The sequence below is a fragment of the Nilaparvata lugens genome, chromosome 2, assembly GCF_014356525.2.
Source record: "Nilaparvata lugens isolate BPH chromosome 2, ASM1435652v1, whole genome shotgun sequence".
Taxonomy (NCBI): Eukaryota; Metazoa; Arthropoda; class Insecta; order Hemiptera; family Delphacidae; genus Nilaparvata; species Nilaparvata lugens.
Window position 1 is genome coordinate 51,426,353 of NC_052505.1, and position 19,940 is coordinate 51,446,292.

General features: G+C 35.6%; 2 protein-coding genes across 5 annotated transcripts in view; one reads left to right on the forward strand and one right to left on the reverse strand.

Annotated features, from left to right (window-relative positions):
* The window catches only part of LOC111043965 (cactin), a 103,468-nt gene extending 90,440 nt beyond the window's left edge, over positions 1-13,028 (forward strand). For all 4 annotated transcript variants that reach the window (XM_039421461.1, XM_039421462.1, XM_022329010.2 and 1 more), the window contains 2 exons: positions 10,245-10,389; positions 12,739-13,028. In XM_039421461.1, the coding sequence (XP_039277395.1) occupies positions 10,245-10,389; positions 12,739-12,927 (334 nt within the window). In that variant the 3' untranslated portion in view covers positions 12,928-13,028. The remainder of the gene's footprint in view (positions 1-10,244; positions 10,390-12,738) is intronic.
* A 1,454-nt stretch (positions 13,029-14,482) lies between these two features.
* On the reverse strand, positions 14,483-17,751 carry LOC111043964 (charged multivesicular body protein 1b). The gene is made up of 2 exons (XM_022329009.2): positions 17,599-17,751; positions 14,483-15,175 (listed from the first exon to the last, which is right to left on the reverse strand). Exon 2 carries the CDS (start codon positions 15,171-15,173, stop codon positions 14,616-14,618), a length of 558 nt encoding a protein of 185 aa, XP_022184701.2. The 5' UTR covers positions 15,174-15,175; positions 17,599-17,751; the 3' UTR covers positions 14,483-14,615.
* Between the last annotated feature and the right edge of the window lie 2,189 nt (positions 17,752-19,940).

Here is a 19,940-nt window from a genome sequence, read left to right on the forward strand (position 1 = left end):
CAACTCCATTCTAAAATCGCAGTATATAAATTATAGAAACATCTTAAATAATATGATTAAACAATGTAAATATTACTTCTATAATAATAAACTATCGAAATGCAAAGGAACCTCAAAAAAAAATATGGGAGTGTATAAATGATTTACTCAAAACTAAAAGAGAGACTTGTACGCCTAAGATTGAGTCCGATGTTCTTAATCACCATTTTGCACATGTAGGTGAGTTTGCACATGTAGGCCAATAAACTAATTAATGATAACCCTATACAACATACATTTGTTGATACTACAATTCCATCGTATAGTTCCTTCTTTTTGGCTTATACAGATGATGAGGAAATATTGACCACAATAAATTCTCTCAAAGGTAATTCTGCTCCTGGAGTGGACAATCTAACAGCTGCTTGTCTAAAGAAGATTGCTCCCTCAATTACAAAACCTCTCAAACGTAACATCAACAAATGTTTCGAGGTGGGTCATTTTCCAAGACAGTTCAAAGTTGCCAAAATTGTTCCTATCCATAAATCAGGTGATCCGTCCAACCCTACCAACTACCGTCCTATTAGTCTGATGAATAACTTAGCCAAAGTAATGGAGAAGATAATTAAAAAAAGATTATTGGGCTATCTGAATAAATTCAACATTATTAATGAAAACCAGTATGGATTCCAGCCCGGTAAATCTACAGAGGATGCCATCACCAGATTATTACAAATTATAACAAAAAACTTTAATAATAAGAAAAAACGTTGACAGTATTCTTGGATTTAGCCAAGGCATTTGACACTATCTCTCAAAAACGACTTCTGGAAAAAATGGAACACCTGGGGATTAGGGGTATACCACTAATATTATTCAAGAGTTACCTGTCAAATCGATTTCAGATACTCAACACAAGCAATATGAAACTCACTGATTTTGGTCTGCCACAAGGTACTGTCCTATCTCCCATTTTGTTCTTAATCTATATCAATGATCTCCTTAAATTAAATATAAGAAATTGTGATATAATATCATTTGCAGACGACACTGCTCTAACTTTCACTGAAAACTCATGGGATGATGTAAAAATTGCAGCGGAAAGTGGACTCAGATTGGCGTTCTCTTGGCTTAATCAACACATATTAACCCTCAACACAACTAAAAGCGTCTTCATGTTATTTTCACCCAATTCCCTTACTCAACCACGAACAATAGACAGTATAAAAATCCATCGATTAAACTTTAACGACCATAGACTTCTTAGCTGCTGTTCTTGTCAGAAAATTCAAAAAGAAAAAAAAGTCAAGTACCTGGGTATCTTGTTGGATCCACACTTAAGGTGGGATAATCAAATTAATAACATGTGTTCCAAACTAAAATTCCTTATCTACAAATTTCACCAAATTAGACAACTGAGCAATATAAAAATTTAAAAATAGCTAAACTAATCTATTATTTGTATGCTCAATCCGCTTTTCAATATGGCATACGGGCTTGGGGGGGGGGAGCTTTGAATGCGCATTTCACAAAACTTTTCATTATTCAAAAACATCTTTTAAAAACTATTCTAGGCAAACCCAGACTTTTTCCAACAAAAGATTTATTCAGGGAGTTCAAGGTTTTAACAGTTCGACAACTTTTCATAAAAAATTTGGTACTATATATTTTAAAAAATAAAAAATTATTTGAACCTCGAGAATCTCTTTTGGGCTTGCGCCCCGCGCGAGACATTTTCTAATTTGTCAGAATGGACTTGAATGTGTGTAGGAGACAGTTTTCTTATATTTCCAATAAATTAATAAACCACATTCCCTTAAATATTCTTGAAAAAACAAACATAAACCAAAGGCTTGGATCAGACATAGATAAATGGATAATAGCAAATAAAATCGAGGAAAAATTGTTTTAAATAAATTAATTTCCGTCTACTCCATGGTTGCAGTTAACTTACCTTTCTCTTCTTCTTCATTCTCCTTCTTCTTCGTCTTCTTTTTTATTCTTGGCCTTTTCCGTCGTTTCTTCTTCCGTTCCTTTATTTTTAGTATCCTCTTTATTATTAAGTAGGTACTAGTTTTTATTCTGTATTATTTCAAGAAATGGATCAATTTTGGATCATTTTTGTTAAAAAAAAGTTTTGAAAAACATTTATATTGCAACTCACACCTGCGCACAGGGTTTCTTTGCAGGTGTAGATTCTTATATATATATTTTTTTTGTCTTGAAAGTTTTGTATATATATTTTTTTGAGAATCAATAAAATTTGAATTTGAATTTGAAAACCAATTTTTAATTAAAAAAACCTATAAATGTTACTGACGAGTCTAAAACAAATCGTTTGAGTACACGATTCGATTCAATACATAGCATTTCAAATACGTTTTTTGTACTTTCTCTCAGTTTTTTTAGTTATTTCTATTTTGTAGATTCTCATTTAGAAATTTCATCCTTATAGAGGTACTTTGTCTGTGGAAAGAACTAACAACTTCTTCGGGAATTTCAGGATATTTTTCTTATGATGTTAATGTTATTATCAACAACTACTGAAACAATGCGTATCTATCAACGGTTGCCTTATATTATCAGAAAAATAAACAGTCTAAATCAGCCCTAAGAATGTATGAAAATCATTATAACATTATAAAGATTATAATTCATCCTAATTTTGGGAAAAATAGATAATCATGACTTTCAGTGACTTCAATGCTGTTATTTTATCAAGTAATAAAGCGCATTTCACTACCGTACCGTAAGGTAGTTGAAACATTTTATGAAAAATTAATGAAATAGTATTTCAAGTTGAAGTATTTGAATTATAATTAATATCTTGTCTTTCTTTACACAAGTGTTCTTTGCTTTCATAAGTATCCCATGAACACATTTAAATCGAAAATAACATTCTGCCTTGAATAATATGATATTTCCTTTGCATATTTTTGTGTTCCATGAAAAGAATCAATAAAATATACTAACAATCGTCAATAATAATAATAATAATAATAATAATACGGCACTGAGTAGAAACAAAAATACTATAAAAGAGGAACGTATTGGCGCTACGCTTTTCAGTAGACAACTAAAATAATTATTAGTAACCAGACAGTTCAACGATCTAAAAATAGCTTTTAAGCATGTTGAACAGTTCCATGAATTCCCTAAATTGATTCTAGGTATTTGTCAATGAATATACCTAGTCCTAAACAAATAGTCACATTCAAATGTTTGCAACAAGCATTCCATAAAATTTCACATACGATTGTCAAATAAAAAACAATCCTTGTTGAATTCAATTGGATGACCAGCATAAAATTATAGTTGTTCTCTTTATTTTGTCGTATTTGTTCAAAAGGAGTTCAAAACAAATAAGTTACCAGCCTTTTCACAAATGTATCGGTTTTACTGATTGAATAATAATAATTGACAGATTTGATAGATTCAAGGGCTTTCTATACTTTTCGAAATAAATGAATGTTTTCAGATTACATATTGATGTAAAGCTTGTTTCTTTCTGAATGGAATCGCATATTCATATTTGTTATTAATATAGCGGTTTTTATGTAAGGAATTGATATTTGACGCGGTGTTTTGTATGTAATTCACATAGGTAGCCGGCGTTTGCCGGCCGAGAGGTCGGAGTCTGACGTAGGCTCATGCCATCTCAGGGCGTACGTAAACGCGATCGAGGCAACCTGCTATATACTATCCTTGACCTTGTACCACTAACATCCTTCACACTGTAGTAGACTTTTGAATCAAGGAATTTGTATACTTCACTCTTGAATATTATGATATCTGACAAGGACTTTAGATAGTTAGGTAGGCCTAAATCATTACACAATTTCGCTCCAATATGAGAGCGCATTTTCTTGTACAGCTGCAATCGTTTTGTCTCAAAGACAGTTCATTCCTCCCTCTAGTATTATGAGTGTGGATATCAGCAATTATTGTATTGAGATTTGATAAATGCTCATGGACTATTATAGGCCCGGTTTCTAGGATATTTCAATCTGTATAAAATCTATTTCCTGTGTTGCCCTCTTTTCAAGAGGGAAAATGCACTAAGGATGCAATATCAGAGCTGTTGAGGATTGTGACAAATAATTTTCAGATGAACAAAAGGACCTTGGCTGTCTATTTAGACTGAGCTATACTATTCCTCACATCTTTCTCTTGAGAAAGTTGGAGGTTATAGGTTCTCGTGGCACAGTTTTGGAATTTTTTGAGAATTATTTGAAAGACAGACCACAAATTCTAACTATAGATGGAAAAACAAGTAAACTAACTTTAACTGAGTACCCTGCTTCGACTCGCAAAGCTGGTGACTCTTGCCGCTCTAGGATGGGAAAACGGATAAGAAGCTGAGAAGGATAACCCAGCTCTGGGATGGGTGTGCCCGATAACAGTGAGTAGGAATGGGCCTGCAGTCACACTGCATAAAACGCGGCTGTGGGCGCAGTCCCGGGGAAATGTTATTTAGAGAGGATAGAAAGCGGGCGCCCCACTCTGCGCGGGCGCAAATAACCAAGCATTGCCGGATTTCAGCTGAGCTAGCCTGATTTCAGGTCTCGCTATAGGAATGAGGGGGAAGGGATGTAGGGCAGGCGCCCCAACTCTGCGTGGGCGCATATAGCCAAGCTATGCCGGATTTCAGCTGAGCTAGCCTGATTTCAGGTCTCGCTATAGGAATGAGGGGGAAGGGATGTAGGGCAGGCGCCCCAACTCTGCGTGGGCGCATATAGCCAAGCTATGCCGGATTTCAGCTGAGCTAGCCTGATTTCAGGTCTCGCTATAGGAATGAGGGGGAAGGGATGTAGGGCAGGGGCCCAACTCTGCGTGGGCGCATATAGCCAAGCTATGCCGGATTTCAGCTGAGCTAGCCTGATTTCAGGTCTCGCTATAGGAATGAGGGGGAAGGGATGTAGGGCAGGCGCCCCAACTCTGCGTGGGCGCATATAGCCAAGCTATGCCGGATTTCAGCTGAGCTAGCCTGATTTCAGGTCTCGCTATAGGAATGAGGGGGAAGGGATGTAGGGCAGGCGCCCCAACTCTGCGTGGGCGCATATAACCAAGCTATGCCGGATTTCAGCTGAGCTAGCCTGATTTCGGGTCTCGCTATAGGAATGAGGGGGAAGGGATGTAGGGCAGGCGCCCCAACTCTGCGTGGGCTCATATAGCCAAGCTATGCCGGATTTCAGCTGAACTAGCCTTATTTCAGGTCTCGCTATAGGGATGAGGGGGAAGGGATGTAGGGCAGGCGACCCAACACTGCGTGGGCGCATATAGCCAAGCTATGCCGGATTTCTGCTCCACGGTGGTATTGTTGTATGGGGGGTGCCTTTATGAACGTCTTGAAGCCGCTGCTGATTGTGCAGAAGGCAGGTATCAAGGCTGCGGCAGGCCATCCAAGACGTTATCCTACTGATCAGCTTTTCATGGAGTTTCAGGTTTTGGATATTCGACAGCTTTTTATCAAGGTACTACTTGTGCATATGCATAAAAGAAGGGAAAGTTTAAATATAATTTCATCAAATCATGACCATTTCACACGTGCCTCTAGCATTAGCAACATAAGGATGCCTAGATTGACGAGTCTGGCCTCATCCCGATGCCCCTATTATATTGCTCATCGCTTGTGTTGCAACATGCCTGTTCAGTTGTCAATCTTTAACACATACAGTAATGCCGCGTACAAGAAAATTTTACTCTCTTGGCTGTTCCAACAGAGTAGAGAAACATCGGAGATGTTATTGCGGCCTGCTTACCATTTCTATAAGGTTTTTTGAAAATAATAATCTGTTTTTAATTTGCTATGTCCGTCTCTGGCATGTGCTTGCCTGGCGCCCCTGATGGATGATCCTCGACCCAAATTAAAACTTTTCTATTCTGTACTTTCTTCTTACTATCTCTCTCTTTCTATCTATTTGTCTCCTTTCTACTCTCTCTTTCTTTCCCCTTCTCTTCCCTTCTTCCATTTTTTTCTCTCTCTCTCTTTAGTTAGTTTTTCCTCTTGTTTCCTCCTCTGAATTAAAATGAATATATTAAATGATTCGGACTCTTCTTCGCACACAGGCATCATAGCCCATGTGAAGAAAATTTCCTATAATGCTTTCTATAATTTTTTGTAATGTGTATTTATAAAGAGGAATAAATTGATTTGATTTGAACTACATAAAAAACTAAAAATCCAACCATTTAATGCTACACTGAAAACTAGATACAAAAACTATAGAAATCTACTTAACACACTAATTAAGAAAGCTAAACTAGACTACTTTAAAAATAAAATGTCAACTTGTAAAGGGAACAACAAAAAGACGTGGCTCTGTATGGAGGAAATTTCAGATATAAAACGAAATAGAAAAGCTCCTGACATCGACCCTATAATATTAAATAAATTATTTCTCGCAAGTAGGTAGAAGTTATGCAGAAAATCTGAATAATAGTTTTAGCTCAAGTCACCCAGTACCAACTTTAGTTCCACATACTCAACATTTTCAAGATTCGTTTTTCATTTTCCCTACAAATTCCGATGAAGTTGCTGCCATGATAAATACATTAAAAAATAATTCATCTCCTGGTATTGATAATTTAAGCAATGTTTGTTTGAAAAATATATCAGAATACATATCTCAGCCTTTATCAATTTTGTTTAACAAATGTTTCGAAACAGGTCATTTTCCTTCACACTGAGAGCTCCTGCAATTTTCTCAGAAATGAGACTCATGTCAGTTGATAGGGCTTATAAATAGCTATCCATGGTATGAATTTGAAGAAAATCGTTAGAGCCATTTTCGAGAAAACCGTCAATAACATGGTTTTTTAGTGATTATCCGCCATTTTTCACATGAATATTACGGAGCTCCTGCAATTTTCCCAGAAATGAGACTCATGTCAGTGTATAGGGCTTATAAATAGCTAGCTATCCATGGTATAAATTTGAAGAAAATAGTTAGAGCCGTTTTCGCGAAAACCGTGTAAAACATGGTTTTTTAGTAATTATCCGCCATTTTTTCCGCCATTTTGAATTCAATTTTATTCAATTTCTTATTGTCAGATCCTCATGGTATAAGGACCTTAAGTTTAAAATTTCAAGGCAATCGGTTGATTAGGAATGGAGTTATCGTGTTCACAGACATACACACATACACACACACATACACACACACACACACACACACACACACACACACACCCAAAAATCTTGTTTTTGGACTCAGGGGACCTTGAAACGTAAAGAAAACTTGAAATTAGGGTACCTAAATCTTTTTTGGAAAGCAATACTTCCCTTACCTATGGTAGTAGGGCAATGAAAGTAAAAAGAATACAATTGAGCATAGAAACAGGTTAAGGGGAAACATGTGCCACTGTGGAAAGAAAATTGATGAAAGCAGAGAAGAAAAAGATGATGTGTTAATAACAACAAATATTCAAGTATAATAGTTAAAGAATTTAAACTGTTGGTTTGATCAACTCTATAAAACTAATAATAATTACGGACATCGTATTATTGAACCCATTCTGAAACTGAATTCAATGAGGAATAGCCTTAATAATGCGCCTTCCAACCTCACTAACAGGGCCATGCACATAAACACCTTCACAAACGCTATTGAATAGCCTCAGAGCTCTATTGAGTGGAGAGCAGAAGTTATGAAGGGTCCTTGACCTTGGTACATGAAAGATCCTAACTCTTCTGACATTGAACGTGGGTACATGGAAACCAATCCTCGAGAGGAAAGCGGGTGAATTAATGTAATTTTTCAAAAGTGACACCACAAACATCAATGAAAACCTGTCACGTCTAGCCCTCAAAGAGTCCATATTGAAAAGGGATCTCAAACGTCCAGAAGGAAAACCCAGGGGACACGCTCTTCTAAATTGCATATAAAATGGGAAGCGAAGAAGCTTATTCTTTACTTGTTCGACTCTTAGCGTATCCTGATGAGTAGAGGGACTCCAGACAATATATCCGTACTCAAGGACACTTCTGACTAGCGTCTGATACAGAGTTACAACAGTCTCAACATTATTGAAGCCAGTAGAGTTTCTCAGAACAAAGCCCAATAGCTTATTCGCTCTGCCAATGATGTGATCAACATGTGCTGAAAAGGACAATGTACAACTGAATAAATACCAAGATCCTTACACATTGTTACCCTCTCCAAGCAGACACCATTGATTGAGTAGGGATAACGAGTTGGATAAACCTTTCTGGAGAAAGTCATACATTTACATTTTTTTTACATTGATATCAAGCTTATTTATATGACACCACAATGCAACTCTGTCAATATCAGTCTGCAAGGAATAGCAATCATCCATCCTCTCACCTCTTGTAGATCTTCATATCGTCAGCGAATATTAAGCACTTGGAGTTGGGCATCTGAAGTGGTAAATCATTTATTAATAGCAAGAACAAAAGGGGCCCCAGACTGCTACCCTGGGGGACACCAGACGTACTGAAATAAGCATGAGAAACCCTTCCTTGAACAGTTACAATTTTTTTTCTTTGAAACAGATAACCTCTGAATAAATCAACCAAAGCACTACTAAAGCCCAGCTGTGACAGCCTCTTCAACAATACACAATGATTAACACGGTCAAAGGCTTTACTAAAATCAGTATAGATCACATACATTCCTCCACCGGCATAAAGCTCATTGGAGGCAGATACTGTGAATTCCAATAAATTTTTTACAACTGATCTTTCTGGAAGAAAACCATGCTGATTTTCAGACAGTATAGGACGTGAATACCACAGAATCTCATCATAAAGAGTCCTCTCATAAACCTTAGCAAAGACAGACAATTTACTGATTGGTCTATAATTCATGATGTTCATCTCTCCTGCCAGACTGGAAGATTGGGATTATCTTTGAGACCTTCCATCTACTTGGAAAGACTACATTTCTCAGTGACAGATCAAATAAATATTTCAACGGTCTTATTAATAGCTCACAACAACCCTTAACAATTAAGGAAGGAATACAATCAGGCCCAGGAGCTACTCTAGGCTTTAATTTTTTAATTGCAGATTGAATACTTTCCTCTGATAATGATGCAACTTCCAGAGTACCATTGGTTGTATCATGCAAAAACAATCCCATCACCCTCCTCAAAGCAAGCGGTGACTGGTGAGAAAACAGATCCGAAATAATTGGCGAACCCTGAAGGAATTTCATCTCCAACGAAATATTTGTCACGCAGAGTCATTTTCTCACAAAATCCATCGGACTTGCGCTTCTCATCCAAAAATTCTTGGAATTGGGACCGAGGTCAGACTCAACTTTCAGCAAATAATTCCGATAGGCAACTGTAATCAAAGACTTCAGTTCTCTTCTCAGCCTCACAAATTCATCTTTGTAACCAACTGAAGATCGCTGTTTACGTGCACATTTATTCTTTCTCTTAACCATGACAATTATTTGGCGAGTGAACCAAGGCGGATAATTAGATCTCTCACTAGAGATGCTTTTAAGGGGGATCGTGGCATTAAAACATTTATAAATGACACTGTAGAACCAGTCAACGACCGCATCAACATCTTTAATTATGTACAAATCATTCCAGTCATAATCTCTAAGCAAATTATACAGTCCGAAATAATCCGCTCATACGGAAATCACATTGATTGTGATTTATTGTTATTGGTTGTTTATTCCATGTTAGAAGCCTCTCGCTGATTTAGTGTATGTGCATGCACTCTCAACCGTTAGTGGGCCAGCCTTAGGGCTTGTGCAATTAGATTCAATCAATAGGACATTTCAAACTTATCTGCTTCTTGTGATATTTCAACTTGACTATTCCAGGCTACTTTATAATTCGAATTGTTCTTCATTTTATCAATATTGTAATCTGATAACTAAAAGTGTCCCCTGAATTACAGCTATTAAGAATCCTTTCATTTTATTTCTAAACTCTTATAATTTTAGAAAACGAATTATCAAATGATATACTCTTAGAGTTCGCCCTCCAGGTTTAAATAAAGGCAGCCTCTATCTATCTATAGTGATAAATAAAAATTAGAATACAGTATTTTTTCAACTTGGAAAACTTTTTGACTTGTATGATAAATTAATCTTATTTCGAAAAATATCAAGTCTAAATAATTTATTTCAATGCCGTTTTTATGTTGAAAAAAGTACAATAATATAAATTCATTTGTTTCCGATATTTTTCTGGCCTAATATTAAGGTCGCCGCCATTAATGAAACTTCTTTGGTTATGAATTATTCCTTATAATATATTATTTTTCATATTTTCAGAGTGCATACTGGATTTGAATGGAACAAATACAATCAAACCCATTATGACATGGACAATCCTCCACCCAAGATCGTGCAAGGATATAAATTCAATATATTCTATCCTGATCTTATCGACAAGAATGCTACACCTGAGTATTTCTTGGTAAGTATTTCAATTTATTTCAACTAAATTTCGTTTAAACTGATCTCAAAGTTTAATGACATTGTATTTAAGGACACTGTATTCTGTAGCTATTTCCATGTTGGGAGATTTCGGTACCATGATATAATGATATGCATTAAATGTTGTAGAATTATGATAGTTCATGTGATTTTTATGTGAATTTTTGATCTAGAATTTTTATTTATCTCTGTCTCTCGAGTTCAAAAGAATCCTCTATCAATAACTTGGCAAGTCCTCAAAGACTAAGGGCTGGTTTCCGAGCTAGGGATTTAGCCAAGTTCTAGATTTTGAACAGCTGGAATCATAAAATTGGTTTTCCGAAACGGGGCGTAGTCGTAGTCCAGGTTTAAATTGAATTTCGAAAAAACTAGAAAATTGAACTTAAAATTAAATAAATATAAAATAGTGTAAAGCTTCAGCTACTTTGAATTATTAAGGAATGTTTCATTTCGTCAAGGGATAACTTTTCCAATTATAGAAATGAGAAAATAAAGATTATCATAAAAACTACGACTACTCCCCGTTTTGGAAAGCCAATTTTCTGACTCTGACTCCAGCTGTATAAAGTCTAGAACTTAGCTAAATACCGAGCTCGGAAACCGGCCCTTAAAGGTTTTAGAGAGCTCACTAAAAAAAGTGAAAATAGATTGATTTGACTTCTGCTATTCAGCTGACCTGATGATCTCAGATAATATCAAATTTCACCCTGCCCTCTCTGCCTGAACGTACATATCGGGGCACCGAGCTTTGCTCGTTATTTATTTATTAATAAACAAAACACAATTCTTTAAAATAATTGGGGAAGGACTAATATGCACAGCCCAAAACTGTTTCTTCCGAATTTTGATTTATATACTATAAATAGTTCAAAAAGTAAGTTATGTTCCATATACTTGAATTCAGGTCCAATTTCCAGTCCAAACATTTGAAAACATGAAAGCTCTCATTTAGATTGTTTACAAACCAAATTGAATAACAAAATAACACTCACTAATCACTTATTAGGGGTATTCACAATGTTGGAGTTAGCTGGCTAAGACGAGCTATTCGCTATCTCCAGCTATTTGCTAAGTCTGTGTTAACTCAATGCTATAGTGGTACGTTAGAAAAAAATTAACAGACGAGATAGCAGATAGCTCAGGTTTGAGTCCGCTAACTCTAGCTATCTCTTTTAAAACGGCAGCCATATGTTTATAATCATACTTTTTCAAACCTTAGACCAGTTATAGAATAGACACGCCCCATTGTATATTCATACTGAAAGTCGATGAAGCCAACATCTACTGCCATATCGCTCCATCGTGACGTCAGCATCGGATAGAAAACTTTTCTGTAGTTTGTTCACATTGTTTTCCATAGCAGATTGCGTCTATTTCAGTGGGAGCGCAGCGGGAGTTTAAAATTTTTATGAATAATAATTTACTTTCATCTGAAATAGACACAATCTAAAAGCTCCCTATGCGATGATGACGTCACGATAGGGCGATATGGCAGTAGATGTTGGCATTAGAGGCTAGACTTCCCAGCGTGTCTTATTCTATAACTGGTCTAAGTTTCAAACTAACTTTAGGTTACACAAATTATCCGCTTGGATCGCTACTGCAGTTAGCTAATAGCAGCAGATGGTTCTAGATGGGGCGTTCACAATCCAGAGTTATCAAATACTTTAGCTGGCTAAAACAACATTGTGAATACTCCTATTGTCAAATAATTATTAACTTTGAAAATTCTGATATACTTTAATTTCTTTCTCATGAGATAAGCTGATTGATTAAGAGCCCCCCAGCAGCTGAGTGCATCTGCTAAAAACGTTTTATGGTTGCAGGATTAAAAAAAAATATGTTTATCGCAAAAATATGTTTATTTTTTTAATATAGTTATTGCTTTTGATCAATTTTGGATAATTTCACCTTTCAAACCCTTAAGGTTTCTTTATCTTTTAGGTCGTGTTTATATTTTACAGCTGGCTATACGTCAGCTTATGAATTTCGGGGATGAGATATATTAATTTTCCACAGATGCACTCGCTCACTCACTTTTTTATTATCCACAGGCGACGAAAGTCTCAGCTGTTTTCCAAGAATGAATTATCCGTTTAATGTCGTTCAGCGAGTTTTCCCAGGGATGAGACCTAGTGCAATCGAATTTTTATATCATAAACCCACTATGTTCCAAATTTCGTGAAAATAGTTAGAACCGTTTTCGAGATCCGTTGGACATAAATAACCAATAAATAAACAAATATATAAATATTTACAGAAATTGCTCGCATAATATAATAGGATAACAGTAACTTATAATAATTGTTTCACATTTCAATTTTTTCAGACTGCATGTCCAGACAACCATGACTTTGCGATACTGAGATTCCATGCGGGACCACCCTACGAGGACATTGCATTTAAAATTGTCAACAGGGAGTGGGAGTATTCTTACAAAAGAGGCTTCAGATGTCAATTCCACAACAACATATTCCAGCTTTGGTTTCATTTCAAACGTTACAGATATCGTCGTTAAGAAAATAGTTCATTTCTTAATTTTATCGATTTAAAATTGTCGAATTTATTGATTGAAAATTATTGTAAATAAACTAGGTTTTAATATTTTTTATCTAGTGATATTTGTCTTATTAATCAATTTTGTCTAAAATGAAATTGCAACTTATTCAGGTTTGAATTTTCAACCATGTATGCATATTATATAATGGAGTTTTTCGGTGAGTGGAGTACTCTACTCAGACCTCAATTGCGGACTCATTCATTGTTGCCTTGCACACAGGCTACTTGCACACACACTGATTTTGGATGGCCGGCTTTTTACCGGCCGATTTTTTATCGGTAGCAAAATTTTAACGGCTATTTGCACACATACCGATTTTTGGACGGCTGATTTAGTACACCTACTTTACTACTACTTTAGTAGTAGTATATTGCTAGTACCAAGTAGTACATACCGGATTGTTTCCATTCATACAATCAGTTACTCTGTTGTTGTGACACGAGGTGACTAATAATGAATCCTAAAAGAGTTGTTGCTTTGTGGTTATTGTATCATCGCATTAAGCTCCGTAGGATTAAGCCTAAGTGCTGAATTCATTCAATCAATGTAAGCAGAGAAAACACGGGAACATTCCACACTCTTTTTGAAGAACTAAGGCTTGATAGCAGTAAGTTTTTCAACTACTTTCAATGTTTCCAAAGTTTTATCCCACAACACTGGTCTTGCTCCCACTAACGATATAAGGATATCATTATCTATGTCATCCATTTCAATAATTACCTCGCGCTATTAAAAGAGCAGAGCAGTCGATTGGAATGGGGGTTGGTGTAGCGAGAACTGGCAAGGATGGTCGGAGAGAAATCGGTGTGTGTACAAGCCTATATTTACTCACGGGCGCCACCGTGTCGCCGGTACATCGCCGGCACCGGTGGAACACAGTGGCAGTGGTCGGCTGCTCGTCGGCATTTTACCGACGCCGATCAGCGGTCGGTGTGTGTGCCAGGTCCCGTTCTCGCCTATGCGCCACTATTGGAATTTTACCGGCCGTCCAAAATCGGTGTGTGTGTGCAAGTATCCTTAGTTAGACCTCTTTGCCTTATTTATTGAGTATACAGGGTTGAATTGTTTATGCCAAGCAAACAAAAACAAACGTCCACAACAAGAGACGGAGGTAAAATGCCTTTCCAGTTGTTGGAATGTCGCAATGCACATAGACATCTGTCTGCATGCTCACGTTTGATTTTTTCTCTCTCTGTCTGCATACGTCTTCTGTTGCTGTGTGCGTTCGCCTTCAAGCAGAAATAAGCCTGACCACGCTCAACTGTGGTAGAATCTTGTTCACCTCTGGGCATCTCTCTGGGCTGAATTTTGTCACTTTCACACCACTCCTATATGAATACGTGGCCCAATGCACTTCTGTTCGCATCGAACCATCTATTTTTATATACCGTATGAGTGAAAAAAGTCCGCGTCATACGCAATTTCTTTGTGAATTGGACCAAGGTTCAATCTTCTCTGGTAATTCGCAGAGAGAGAAGTGGAAGTATTTTTTATAACTCAATATTCTCATTTCTAGTTTTGAATATTCAAATTTAAAAATTGTATTGTGTGAATGGGAACTAGAAATGTGTTTAATGAACCAAATTATATAAAATTTAACAAAATTAAATTAAATTCAACTTAATAACAACAGTCAAGACAAAATGTTATCTACGGTGCACTTCAGCAAGTTTTGTCGCAACCTTTGATGGTCTCTGTGAAAGACAACTTTTCACTTTTTTCACAAAAACCTTTTCAAATTCAATATTTTCCTCTTTGGCTATTTTTTCAAGCAGTGATGTAACGTCCCCGCTCTCGTGTGTGCTTTCTGATTCATCTGTCGGACCTAGAAAAAACCTTCCATGTTTATCTAAAATTGACTTGATGCTTCTCAAATGTCTATTTCTCATGACGCCTGCTATAAGTCTTACAATTCCTTCGATTTGGGCTTGAATTTGTGAGTCTTGGCAACTTCTAGTCTGTATATAACGTATTAGCATTTTCAAGCGGTGACTAGATTGCTTGTAACATTCCATCAAACTAATTCCTTCAACTGATTTCTCAGCGCATGCTTTTGCGTCGCTCATGTTCCCTCTCTTCATATTCTCTTTGCAGTTACTTCTATCTCTATTTACTCTCCTGCTTAGCCTTGTTGCGGCTATTTCTAGCTCTCTTGCAGCCAGTCTCAGGTTGACAATCCATCTGTTTTTATTTCTTGCCGTCATGTCTAAAAAATAATTAGATTATATTCTTATCCAATAGTTCTTTATCCATTCCAATTGATAGCAAAGTAGAATGATTGTGCACAATCATACTTCTCCTTATTTCTGCTATTACAGCAATTTATTTTATTAACTTATAGGCAAGAAAAAGAGTTGCAGTCTTGCAGTTCTCTACAACAGAAATACAAGGGTCATTCAATAAGTAATGAGAAAAATCCACAAAAGAATGTTAAAAGTGTATGGAGACCATTGTTTGGATCATTCAAAAGTTTACAAATGGGTAGAACAGTTTCAAAGTGGCCGTCCAAAATTTGTGACCATCAACGAAGTGGACAACCAATCAAAGTTGGGACTTCTTCTCTCCAATCTCATATTTATTGGTCAATTCGGGACAATAGGTGTATCACTGTTGAATTTATAAGTGAAAAAGTAAACATAAGTGTTAGAAATGTCCATAACATTATTCACAACAAGCTGTAGTAAACAAAACTTGTGCAAGATGGGTGCCTAGACAACTTACATATGCTCACAAAGAAACCAGGCTTCAAATCAGCCAACATATGAAAAATCGGTATGTGACTGAAGAAGATTTTTTTTTGAAAGATCTGTAATGTTTGATGAAACATGGATCCACCACTATGAGCCAGAGTCAAAACGCCAGACAGTCAAATCTGATCACGGCACATTGATCTTCCATGATGCAATTCTCAAGCTGACTCGCCATTGTTAACTGAGTCAATTTGCGATTATGTTCTCGAAATACGGTGAAACAACTGATCAGATGTCATCTAAAGGTTGCCAACTTCATTTCTTAAAAGTTTCATATGAATTCAGCCATTTTAGAAAATTAGTAATTTGTCTCATTACTTATTGAATGACCCTCGTAATATGTAGTCCTCGGTGCATGTCTTCAGTTATATTTTTGTCTATTAGAGTGCATATAATTCCTTGGCAAATTATGCACTTAGAATTTCAATAAGATTTTAAAATTCATGAATTATTACAAGTATTGGAATAATATGCTAATCAATACCGTACTATTTAACGGTGTACACACGTACGTTTGCCTCGGGTGAGCATACGTGTATGGGCTTGCATTCGCACTTGTGGACACTGTTCGCTGAGGCATGTGGGCGAACCGGAACCTTGTCGGTATTTTGGCGTGCTCAAAGGCGCCTCGGGCGAGCATTGAATGTACGTGTGGACGCGATTTTGCCATACGGGTGAGGCAAAACGTAAACATTGAAGGCGTCATAACCTAATTCCAATGAATTAGGTTAATGAATGACAAATCAAATTGTGATCCAATAACTAATTGTAAATTGTAGGATTTTTGTAATTTTGTAGGATATGTGGATTGTCAAATATTTAAATAGAAACATGCATGGAGTATATAATTCGTATCATGATTAACAAATTTAGAACTGCATAATTTAAGTGAAAAAAGCTTCTCTACAGGGTTCCTACAAGAAAGTATAGCTCAAATATTATTTTACTGTGGCTATCAAATCATCTTGTGTTTGTTTCATGTTATCAATCAGAGTTGTTAATTAAAATTGTAATCTTCAATATGATATTATACGTTTTAGATAGCTAGGCTATCTATAGAGAGATTTATTCAAACTTTGAACTAGCAAGCCCTTGGGCTAAAGAAATTAGAATCCTGACGATTTTTTTATAGCCTAGTCAATCCTTGGAGGATATAATAAAATATCTGGTGTGGTAAACTCACACAACTTTCCTCGTCCATTCAACAGTAAATGTCACATCCAAGAGTACATGTTAAAATTATAGGAAAAATAGTCATAACCTATTAGTGTCACTCAATAAAACTGCAAATTGGTGACTTTCTGAGAGCGATAAACATGCCTATACTAAAGATGCGTTTACTCAAATGCTATTAACAAAATGTTTATTTTCTCGTCATTATAGATTCTATTAGATTGAACATAACTTATCATACACATGATGTGCATATGTGTTTGTCAAGCTCCGTTTAATCTAATAGAATCTATTAGGAACGGAAAAATAAACATTTTGTTAATAACTTTGATGTAAACGCAGCTTAAGGCCACTGTTTAGATTATAAACCACCTTTAACCTGACAATACAAATTTCACATTTGAACGTAGTAAATGTACTACCTAGAAATACATGAATTCTAGGTAAATATTGGTGGTAAATATAGTTAAATACTGTTATGCATATTTCTCAAAAGATTAGCCTATAATGTATTTATGTATTTTTCTGTATTCTCTTTCAATTATAATTACTTTTCTCTTTCATTCAGACACAGTAAATAGATGTGCAGAAAACCAATAATCAAGCTTTGAAACAAATTATCCTTTCTTGGAAAGAAGTTCAAGTTTTATAGTATCACGTTCTATGTGAGTATTTATCAATAAAACTTATACTGTAATAAACTCACCTATGGAATGTAATTATTGCGATAAATTTAGAATTTTTGTATTGTAAATTATTGGATTAGAAACGCAGAATTTTATAAGTGCTGAAAGAGTATGCAAAATATTTACTTTTGACGAATTTCTTTTTCCATCTTCAGGTGGTAAAATTAGTTCGATAATGCTCTACCCCAATTAACCCACCAACAAGTCACAAAACTGACAGCTGTCTTTATAAATAACTAGCAGGTAACCCATGCTTCGCAAGGGTCTATTTTAAAACTTGACGTAATGAAATCCAGAAGAATTGAAAATAGGCCTATAAGAATCCTCGGTTGATTAAGAATTTATAAGCAGCATTTCAAGTAAATCAGTCCAGTAGTTCAGACGTGATGATGCATCAAACATAATTTCCCTATCCTCTACACGCGTATACATCTTTAAGCCAGTTCTTTCCTCTATTATAGTATAGATGATGCGATAGATAGGTGGATATATCATCCATTTATCTATCATCTTCTATACTATAATAAAGGAATGAATGAGGATAAATTTTGAAAGGTTTGAGATATCGATGTGCGGTTTTCACCATACCTTTTCTCTGGAAATCCTGTATCGGAATCATGTATCATATGACCAACTTTCGAAGAAGTTGGACTCAAAATGACGGGAAAAATTTGGGTGTGACGGAAAACCTGTTCTTATCATTCGAAAAGGATCATACCTATCTTCTAATTTCCCTTTGTAATATTACATTTTTTCTCAATTAAAATCGAATCTTCAATTCGAGATCTATAAAACTTGATAGTAAATATCAGAGTAATCAATATGCGGACAACTTTTTAACTGAGAATTTATCGTAAATAATTGTGTTGCATATTCCATGGTATCACCGAAACTGAGTAACAGAATTAACAGATAAATAGATAATTATAAATATAGAGGATATAGATAAATTTAAAATAACAGTTTTCGAAATAAAGTTTTATTGAGAACAAATGTAAAATGTAAATTCTAAACTTGTAATTTATAATTTTTTTGGAATTTAGTATCGGTGACGTGTTCATGACAACAACACTGATTTTGAGGTGGGGCTTTGCTTTGTACTTGTTAGGCTCTCTCTAAAGAATGGTGGCTGGCTATGTGTTCTGGTTTTGTGTTCTCTGAATATTTTTCTGTTTAAGTGAATTTTTAATGTTTTAAATTGAGTTTTGAACAGTTTTATGGTGTTCTAATTTTGTCTAAAATTGTTTTGTGTGTTTACAAGCCTAAAGTCATTGTTTTTCAACTATATAAATGGATAAGTATTTAGCCTGTAATGATGTTAGATGCTTAAGTGTGTAAGGTATTATTTTTGTGGATTTGTGTTGTATATTGCCAAAATTCTTCTGAAGATTATAAGTTGGTTTGCTCTGAAAACTGGATTTCTCATTCATAGGCGATAGATCCATTCATAGTTTATCAAGAATCTACCATTTTGGAGCCGATAACTTCCTGTATGTTAATAGGTGTGAAATGCTATCCAACCTATTTAGGAGAAATTGGTAGCACAGCAAATGGTACCCCTGGTGTGGGACTGAATCTCCAAATTGTCCCAAATGGTACGCCCTGGTGTGGGACTCAAACTACAAAATATATCCCTGGTTATAAAAAATTATTGGTAGGATAGATATCTTGATAGGTTATGAATGGTATGCTGCTGAATGGGAGGTCAGTTCTGGAGTGGTCAAGTTTTAATGAATAGATATTAGTGCATATTACAAAATGGCAAACATTGAAAATTATCTGAATTTTATAGCGTTCCTAACACAAAAGTTTGATGAGCAAAATGCTAGGTTTGATGAGCAAAATGCTAAGATTGATGAGCAAAATGCTAAGATTGATCATTTGAAACAAGATCAAAGTGCTAGGTTTGATGATATAAAGCAAGAATGTACTAGTATAAGACTAGAGCAGGTTAGTATAAACCTTCTATTAATAGATACACATGAAACATTGATAGATAATCATGAAGATGGAAGCAAATTGAAGCAGGATGATAATAGTGTTGAGATACAAGATCAATTATTTCAAGTTTCAGATAATGTAGGCCTAGTTACTGTTATTGAAAAAGTAAATCCTAGTGAGATAGTAGAATTGAGTAATGTAGTAGGTAGGGAGTTGTCTTTATTGAAAGTCAACAGTAAAGAAAGTAGTATTGCCAAATTGAAAGTTAGGAAAACAGTAAATAAAGTGAATGTTTACATGAGACAGGTTTCTGTAGAGGTTAGGAACAATGTAAACAAAATGAATCTTGCTTTGAATCAAGTTGATGAATTCAACTTTCAACTGAAAATTGAAAAGGTGTATGCAAAGCATTATCTAGTGA

What these genes read in the sequence shown, in the direction of transcription:
- LOC111043964 (XM_022329009.2), bottom strand. Translation starts at nt 15,173, where the DNA reads ATGACGGCAAGAAATAAAAACAGATGGATTGTCAACCTGAGACTGGCT.